Source organism: Patiria miniata, unplaced genomic scaffold (genome assembly GCF_015706575.1).
Source record: "Patiria miniata isolate m_02_andy unplaced genomic scaffold, ASM1570657v1 HiC_scaffold_20, whole genome shotgun sequence".
Classification (NCBI taxonomy): Eukaryota; Metazoa; Echinodermata; class Asteroidea; order Valvatida; family Asterinidae; genus Patiria; species Patiria miniata.
In genome coordinates this window covers 32,597,886-32,607,090 of record NW_024037059.1, presented here as the reverse complement: position 1 = coordinate 32,607,090, position 9,205 = coordinate 32,597,886, and the positions used below count along the sequence as shown (strand labels likewise).

The 9,205-nt window shown below is 46.7% G+C and overlaps 2 protein-coding genes across 6 annotated transcripts in view; one reads left to right on the top strand and one right to left on the bottom strand.

The window, feature by feature from the left end:
* Window positions 1-1,157: 1,157 nt before the first annotated feature.
* LOC119728043 lies at window positions 1,158-2,711 on the bottom strand. Its single transcript, XM_038200121.1, has 2 exons — window positions 2,031-2,711; window positions 1,158-1,946 (listed from the first exon to the last, which is right to left on the bottom strand). The coding sequence occupies exons 1-2, from the start codon at window positions 2,709-2,711 to the stop codon at window positions 1,158-1,160; spliced, it is 1,470 nt and encodes a 489-aa protein (XP_038056049.1).
* Window positions 2,712-5,988: 3,277 nt separating this feature from the next.
* Window positions 5,989-9,205, top strand: part of LOC119728708 (soluble scavenger receptor cysteine-rich domain-containing protein SSC5D-like) — a 58,853-nt gene continuing 55,636 nt past the window's right edge. For 3 of the 5 annotated variants that reach the window (XR_005271128.1, XM_038201045.1, XM_038201046.1), the window contains exon 1: window positions 5,994-6,940. Coding sequence is in view for 4 of the 5 variants with exons in the window: in XM_038201045.1 (XP_038056973.1) it covers window positions 6,844-6,940 (97 nt within the window). In the remaining variant the exon portion in view is untranslated. Of the gene's footprint in view, window positions 6,941-9,205 lie in introns of all 5 variants that reach the window. The other 2 variants (XM_038201042.1, XM_038201044.1) reach the window with 2 other exon arrangements.

Genomic DNA, 9,205 nt, shown 5'->3' with positions numbered 1-9,205 from the left:
TCAGCTTTCGCCTCTCCCGTTTCTGCTTAGCATGGGCAGCTCTTTGGTCCTCTGCTGCCTGGGCGCCTTGGGCGATGATTCTGCGCCAGGCAGGGCGGTCTGCTGCACATGTCTCCCAAGACTCTGTGTTGATGTTGAGGTCCTTCAGGGAGACTTCAGGCTGTCTTTGAATCGTTTCTTCTGTCCACCGACAGTACGCTTGCCCCGGGAGAGCTCACCATAGAGGAGCTTCTTGGGGATGCGGGTGTCAGGCATGCGTGTGACATGGCCTGCCCATCTGACCTGAGCCTTGCGAATCATGGTGACAACACTCGGGAGCCCTGCCTGCTTCAGGACCTCAGTGTCTGGGGCTCTGTCCTGCCATCGGATGCGAAGGATGTTTCGAAGGCATCTGAGGTGGAAGCGGTTCAGCTGGTTTTCATGTCTTCCGTAGGTGGTCCAGGTTTCACAGCCGTAGAGGAGTGTGGTGATCACTACAGTTCGGTAGACTTTCACCTTGGTCTCAGAGCGGATTCCTCTTCTCTCCCAGACTTTCTCTCGGAGCCTCCCAAAGGCGCAACTTGCTTTGGACAGTCGGTTGTTGACTTCCGCGTTAATGGTATCTGTTCGAGAGAGGGTGCTGCCTAGGTAGGTAAAGTCCTCCACCGCTTGAAGTTTCTCTCCCTTGACTGTGATAAGGGGCTCGTGGTGTGCGTCTCCTGGAGCAGGCTGGAACATGAGCTGCGTCTTCTTGGTGCTGATAGTCAGGCCAAAGTTGTCTCAGGCAGAGGAGAATCTGTCCATCGCCTGCTGCATCTCTTGCTCATGACAGGTGTTCAGGGCACAGTCATTCGCGAAGAGAAGGTCTCTGATGACGGTCTCCTTCACCTTGGTGACAGCCTGCAGACGCCTGAGGTTGAAAAGTTTCCCATCACACCTATACTTGATGCTGACGCCTGACTCACACAGCCCTGCTTGACTCCATTTGTCACGGGGAATGGGTCTGAGGGTTCACCGTCGTTCAGGACACGGGCTGTCATGCCCTCATGGAACTGCTTGACGATGGCGGTGAACTTGCTCGGGCAGCCAAACTTCCCCATGATCTTCCAGAGACCGTCCCTACTGACCATATCGAAGGCTTTGGTCAGGTCCACGAAGGTGGTGTAGAGGCCCTGATGCTATTCCATGCACTTCTCCTGGAGCTGGCGGGCGGCGAAGATCATGTCGGTGGTCCCTCGGCCTGCTCGGAAACCGCACTGGCTATCGGGAAGGAGGTCGTGCTTCTTGGTGGCTTTGCTGACTTCGTCATCGGAAGGGGGAAGGTCCAACTCGTCGTTGATGGGCACTTGGGGCAGGCGGTCGATGGCCTCATCATTGATGGAGGCCGGTCGGTTGAGCACAGCGTTGAAGTGCTCCGCCCACCTGTCCAGGAGCTGCTTCTTGTCCGTGAGCAGAGTGGATCCATCGGCGCTGAGCAGGGGGGAAGACCCAGATGGCTGTGGACCGTAGATTGCCTTGAGTGCAGCATAGAACTTCTTTGTCTCATGTCTGTCTGCATGCCCTCGGATCTCCTCTGCTTTAGCGCTGAGCCAGGAGTCTTGCATGGAGCGTAGCCTGGTCTGCACCTTGCTGTGGATGTTCGCGAAGGCCGCTTTCTTGGCAGCGCAGGTGGGGTCACTCTGGTGCGCACGGAACAAACAATGTTTCTCCTCCAGAAGGGGTTTGATTTCGACATCGTTTTCATCGAAGCAGTCATGGTAGTTTCTGCTCTTTGGGCCGATGACTTTAAGGGCAGTGGAGTACGTGACGTCCCTGAGTCGCGCCCACTGTTCCTCGACACTATCCTGGCTGGACTGGGCTTGAGAAAGCTTGGTGTCCAGGGTTTCCTGGAAATCCTGTACAGTCTCGAGGTGCTTCAGCTTGGCCACGTCGAGTCGCTTGGTGACCTTCTGTCCCTGAGGCTGTCTCTAGGGCTGGATGTGGAGGTTCATCTTGGAGATGATGAGGCGGTGGTGGGTCCAGCAGTCGGTGCCACACATGGCCTTGGTCACTCGCACGTCGCGTCTGTCCCTCTCCCTGACGGTGACGAAGTCGATGAGATGCCAGTGCCGTGAGCGCGGGTACATCCAGGATGTCTTGTTGCGGGTCGGCAGGCAGAACATGGTGTTAGTGATGGACAGGTCGTGTGAAGCGCACGTACCGAGCAGGAGAAGGCCATAACAGTTGCACTTGCCGACTCCATGTCGGCCGAGGACCCGGTCCCAAGTAGTGGAGTCAGTGCCAACACGGGCGTTGAAATCGCCAAGCACAATCAGCTTCTCTGTCTGTGGAACGGCGGAGATGAGAGTGTCGAGTTCTTCATAGAACCTGTCCTTGATCTCCTCAGGGTTGGTCATGGTCGGTGCGTAGGCGCTGATGAGCGTGGCGGTTCTTCCCCTCCAAAGTGGAAGCTGCATCTTCATCAGCCGGTCGTTGATGCCCTCCGGGATGCTCGCCAGCTTCTTCACATGCTCGGTCTTGATGGCGAAGCCCACGCCTGCCTCTCTGCGCTCTTCGCTGCTGCGGCCACACCAGAAGAAGGTGTAGCCACCGCCAGTCTCAGTCAGTTGGCCCTTGTCGGAGAGGCGGGTCTCACTGAGGGCCGCGATATCCACCTTGTAGCAGGCAAGTTCTCTCGTCACAAGGGCAGTCCGTCCGCTTTGCTGTTGTCTAGTAGGGTCCGGACATTCCATGATGCTAGGGTGAGCATCAATACTTTCTTCTTGATTCTGCTTTTGTTTTGACCGTAATAGGAAAACCCCGCCAACCGCGGTATGCTGGCCAGGGAGGGTTTGAAGCAGCTATGTTTAGGGCTCCTTTTATCGCCCCGCCCTCATGCAACGGAGGCGAGCAGAGTGGTCCTGAAGAGGGCTGCTCGGTCACTCAGCCAGTTGCCTGCACCCCTCTGCTGCTTCAGTCAATGGAGTACGACCAGTTTCTGAGCCACCTGTGTGCAGGGTCGCAACTACAGCTTCCAGTGCTTTCCTCACCTGCTGCTTTGCTGCTCCCCCATCGCCACAGGACTTAGAGACGCAATGATGTAGATGACTTGTGCGGAACTTGGATTATAGTGAGGGTGACTTGCGCTGCATCAGCCTCACTCTCTCTCTTCCTGGCACGTCCGGGTCCAGTAGCAAGACGAAGTCGAGACGACTGGGGGCGTGCCAGTATGCAGGAGTTGCCGGAAGGTGGCAAGTATGCCAACCGACCGCCTTCGGGGCTCCACTCCGGAGTTTCTGTCGGGGTTTTCTCCCTTAGCCTTTGTCACTCCCGTGACGCCACGAGGCAGTGGTGCTATTTACCCATAGCTTGGGGGTTAGGCTACATATCCCTGGGAAGGGGACATGGTAGCGCAGTAGAGGAGCCATTCCATCCATCACAGGTGCGGTGCCTCCTCCTAATCGGGCACACACCGTTGGAAGCATGCTCATCTGCTGGTGCAAGTCGAGGCAGTGCTTCTGCCCACTGCCAGGGGGGATTGCCAACCAGGCTAACGGGCTCCACCTGCCCGGGTTTGAGATCAGAGTTCCTTCTCCTAGGCGGGCTGCCTCCCATGGCTAACGAGCCCCACCTGCCCAAAGCAATCTGGTTTTCAGGCGACAGAAACTCGCCTTTCACACCTCTGCCATCGGTTATAAACAGGGGTTGGCACGAGAAGCCAAGCAGTAGAAGTTTGGTTAGGAGAGGCTGTTGGAGACGCAGGTCATATGGGATATTTCGTGGACAGGGAGCTGCTCATTTCTCCCTCCCATCCCTCCCATCCTAACCCTTTGACCCCCATATAACTTATTATGGGATGGCGACATCCTGAGATAATTTAAGAGGATGATGACATCCTGGTAGTAGGATGACGACATCCTGAGGCATCAAATACTATATAATTTAATGGAATTAAGCGAAGTTTAAAGCAAACAAAACATAAGCGATACTTACCCACAACAGACAGCAAGACATCGTGACCTCTCATCAATAAATACCACGTACAGTGACAGGATAAATACAAGCCGCACGTTCACATGTGCGTATGCATCTTCAATGCACCCCGTGATAAATTATCTCAGGATGTCGTCATCCTATTTTCAGGATGTCGTTTTACCCTAATAAATTATCTCAAGATGTCGTCATTCTACTTTCAGGATGTTGTTATTCCCTAATAAATTATCTCAGGATGTTGTCATTCTGTTTTCAGGATGTCGTCATATCCTAATAAATTATCTCAGGATGTCGTCATCTTGCCTGTAATATGTCGTCATCCTGAGATAAAATAAGTCAGTACCTCAACAAGTCGGATGGCACTTCCAGAGCTCCGTAGTTTAGGGAGGGTTGACTAATATTAAGGTACAATGTATAACAGCCATTTTTGGAGGCTAGGCACAAATAGTTTTGGAATTGAATACTTCATTGGCAAAATGTTTAATCTGGTTCCCCGACCCGACAATTTCCCCCGACGTGCAGACGTCTACATTTATATAAATAGCTCTTTTGGTCTGGGAACCGGACTACAAAGTTTCATATCCCTTCCAAATTCGTGACGACACAGAAGTAAATACGGAGAAATTAATTATGATCAGATAAAGGTGTTGGGCAGGAGATGGGGATTTTTTTTTTAATTTAAATCGCATTGATTTAAACAACTCACCGATTTAAGCACGTGGTTTGTTGGGGTTGTTTTATCTTTTGTTTATTTTTTTTTCTGTTTGTTATAGGGTGGATAGTTTTTCGGTTTTTTCCCCTCCAAATTTGTCTGATGTTCCTTCCTTCCACGATGAGAACAATCCAAGATGAGAACAATCAAAGATCGTATTATGGGAAAGATACGAGGCTCCTCTGAAAAAAAAAAAAAACAAGTAAAACAGGAAGAAGCTGCTCATGAGGAACAGCGCCACTACGTTCCTGGTAGGTAAAAAGCACATTAATTTTGCTATTATACAGTCACTCGACGTGATAACCTATTTAAAGCCACTAAACTTTGAAGATTGTGCGCATTAATGAATATTGAACAATAATAGCACAGACGTTAGGTCTATCAAAAAAAGTATTACGAAGGTGGTTGATCTTGATGCTTAATTTCCACATCATAAGTAAAGAGCGTATTATAAAATGTATATTCCTGATTATAAAGTTAATTGTGAAACACACAAAAAATGGAGATTCAAAACTTGCAGCTAACTATACTGTTATTTATACATACATGTATAAGGAAAATATATCTTGAAATTATAATTTTATAAATGATCACATTTCTTTAAATATCTGTCCAAAGGTTGGGCACGTTTTCTAATCGTAACGTTTTAAGTCACCAGAAATTTAGGACAAATCGGTATGTTAAACATGTGAACAACACTGAACCTTAAAGGAAATGTAGTGCTGGCTTTTTGAAATACAAATTGAGAATTGAGCCTTAGCGATGTTCGGGGACGAAATTAAAGTATCGAAATAGGGAATTCGTGTGATACAAGTGTTTAAAATAACCGGGACACCCATATTTAACTATTCAAAGTATCAAACTTTCAAATTAGCCCAAAAGGCAAAACAAAACATTTTTTTATTCTTCTTCTGCCAACTGTGACTTCAGAGGACAGTGAAATCGGTGCATATAATATACACCAGTTGAGGACCTTCATTATACTGGATGACCGCATAATCAGAGTCTTTAGGCCTTGTATAAAAAAAAGTGACACACAGACATTTTAGACAGACATCACACGGACAGACAGACATACATCACATTATAACGTAGGATATTTTAGTGTAGGATATAACAATAAACAAACCAATCAATCAATCAAAAGAAGAAAATTGGTGTTGCCAAAATTCGGAAACTGATTTCAACTTTTTTGCCGTCTTGATGTGTAAAATCTGCTTTTTGGGTAGCAGAAAAACAGGGAAACCTCGAAAAAGAATGCTGATTATTTGCTGCTCTAACAGATAGGGGTGCGTACTCCTCCGTGGTTCTACTCAAGCAGATGCTGCAAACGTTCCCGCTCGTTGGTGCACAGCCAATAGGAAATCGTCGGCAACGTTAATTACGTTTGCGTTCTCGTAAGTGGAACTCATACCAACGATTGAATATTCGTGCGTCGGCGAGAGGATGATGCCATGACGAGTTGACGACGACGATGATGTAGGCCCGTTTGGCTTCCAGACTCGAATTATTTTTGGGTGGTCAAAGTTGACAGCGTAATGGCTACGGCCAGCTATACCACCGCGCGGGTGCTTCATTTCTTCGAACCACACACCCCTCTCTCCTATTTTACATCACAATAATAGGGAGGACAATGGACAATACTTTGTGCGTGGGGAACAACAATAATTGTGTGGCGCAACTGTGGGTTGACTTGCAACAAGGGCTAGCCTCACTGTCCTACTGTCAATATTATCCACGTGTACAATGTACACGGCGAGTTCACTCAACTGTTATCACTGAGTGACTGCCATGTTTTTGGCTAACCCAAATACATGCACTTCCCCCACGGTTCACTGATCATGGGTGTAGGCCAAATAATTTTTACAGCAACAATGCAGAACCATTGCTTAGTGTGTGATTCATACGTAGGGTAATAACAATTAAGGACTCGCCCTGAACAGTTATTTGGAAAGTTCATTCATAACCTTTCCCTCTCTCCCGTGCAGAGTGATTTTCTCTGCTTTCTTAGCCATACAATTTTAGACGGGTTCATCAGAAGTCGTCACTGGCCTTTTGATCACTTTCGTACCACCTCGGGGATAACTTGAAAAAATTAATCGGCTGTGGACTCCATGACGTTTGTGGAACTTGTGGAACTGTGAGTGGAAATACATCAACTGCGTGGATCAGGGAAGCCAATGCAAAAAAAAATGGCCGATGTTCGAATTCACAACTGGTGGTTAATTTGTGCTTTACTGCTTGAAATCGGCAGTAATTCTGCAGCTCTGGCAGCGGGTGAGTAGGTTAACGCAATTACGTGTTAATTATGTGTTATATTGGTGTTCTTTCGGCATAAAGTAGCCCCTTGTGACCGGTACCGCTTCAAGTACCCTTGGTTCCATCATGGTCCCATGTTGTGCCACCGGTTAGATGTGTGTGTGGGTGTATGTAAGTCTGCGTGAGCTGGTGAGCTTGTCTTACATACGCAGTGTGGACTTCCGAACAAAAGACGTCCACATAATGTAGGTAGCAGCGACGAAGTGTGGACTTGCCCACGTCCACACAGTGTTTCCCCATTTCTGGAAAACAGGTTTAGAGGCATTTTTGGGTTAGGTTTATCTGTAGCAGAATGAAGAGAAACACTAAAGGGAATCATTGAAAAAAAATTGGGTTGTAAGAGTTTTCACAGTTTGAGAAAAATGAGTTTTTCCACTGGTGTTCCTTAACTACACGAAAAGAAAGGAAAGTCCACACTAGGTATGTGAAACAAGTCTGGGTGAGTGTGTGTGTGTGTGCTTTTTTATGCGATTCATATCCTATGCCGGAGTTAAGCCTATGAACGATTAACCGTAAAAAGGGCGGAGTCCTAGATGTTTAGTGTTCATGTCATTAGACTCTCAGACATTCCATGTTAAATAAAGAAAGCTGAAGAATGCACATTTTCAGATAGGGGTGTTGGTGCATAGCTTCGCCCCGCATGTACAATCCGCCTCACGTCACTTCGCCCTGGACCAAAGTTCGCCCCATCACCACTTCACCCATCGCCAAGGGCCCCTATGTGAACTGGAGGTGTTTATTTATTTATTTACTTTTACATCAAACTGGATTTCACATAACTGTGATGTCATTGTGACGGTATTAGAAGCGATTCTGTTTTCGAATATGATGATTTGCGCCCATGTATTAGGCCCCCTATTCGAGGATTTCAAAGCACACAAAATCATGTTCTAGCTTTGTAATATGATATTTATAATTTATTATCTATCATTTCACAGGCAAAACACAAGACATTTAATACTGTATATGTAAATATATGACAGGTTTAATATTCAATGTCATAAAAATTACTAGACACGACAAATAAGATCAAAAGGACAAACTACAAAAGGTTAAGATTCAAGAAACTATTAAAAAAAATGTTTTTTTAAACATTAAACATTACATTGTACCATGCAAGCTTGAGGGATTACCTAAAAAAAAGCTATAAACAAAAAGCCAGGTTGTCTACGATTGGGCCACGGATGACCAAGGTAAAGCGTGTACATGTATATATATTTTCGTAGCACTGTACAACCTTAACAGAACCATAGCACATCGGGCATATCCGTAAGACATTCGTACACGAATCTCCAAGAATACGAATAGCCACGATTAACACTACGGTTGTCCTACGGATGTCCCATGCCGGGTGCACTACGTATTGATTTTCATGACGTTTCACCACGGAAGTTTTTAACAGTTGAAAAGTTCCGTAGCCCCTCCAGGAACACCCAAGGAAGATGACGGATAACTACGGATGTTATGCATGGAGAACCGAAAATGGACGGCTCATTTTCTAAAAAAAAATCTGCTAGAACATAAGTAGAATTATGGTTGAAATGGAGTCCTCTTTCTGAATTTTCATTTTTCATTGTCCAAAGGTTGGATTTTTTTTGTTTCTACTAGCAAAAGTATGGGCAGCCATTAGGGCAAAAAAGACAAACAAAAAACACAAATAAAACAAAACCACAAAATTAAACGAAAACACACAAAAATAAACGAACAACTCAGAAATAAACGAATATATCTCAGAAATAAACGAACAACTCAAGAGCCTGTACGACCAAACCAAATTTCCGACTTTCTACGTGCAGAAAAATGAACGTTTGATACCATGAACCAAATTTAACCCACGCAACTGACATCACTGGATACGCCACTGGTGCTGGATACGCCACTGTTTTCATAATGGTTTCCCCAAATGCAAGAGGATTTGTATACATGTAGTTGCTAATGACCATGGCTTTCAGCCCAGGAGCATGTCATCGTGGAGTGATGGACTCAGGAAGATCAAGAATCGACAAAAATATACTCGGAGCACCATTCGGTCTTCAGTCTCTAGTACTCGGGACAGAAGCGCAGTGAAGGAAGTTTACGCCAGGTTTCAGATATGGACAGATCGGCGGCTAAATCATCTGCATACAATCAAGCAGTTATGATCTGCGGGGACGTTGGCATTGGGCAACGAAAGTTGGGGCCCTAAATCCCGTATGCTCGAGAGTCTCAGAAGACATTTTAGGA

Coding starts and splice junctions, on each gene's coding strand:
- LOC119728043 (XM_038200121.1), bottom strand. CDS start 2,711: ATGGAATGTCCGGACCCTACTAGACAACAGCAAAGCGGACGGACTGCC. Junction 1,947..2,030: donor GGGACAGACGCGACGTGCGA/GTGACCAAGGCC, acceptor ATCCAGCCCTAG/AGACAGCCTCAGGGACAGAA.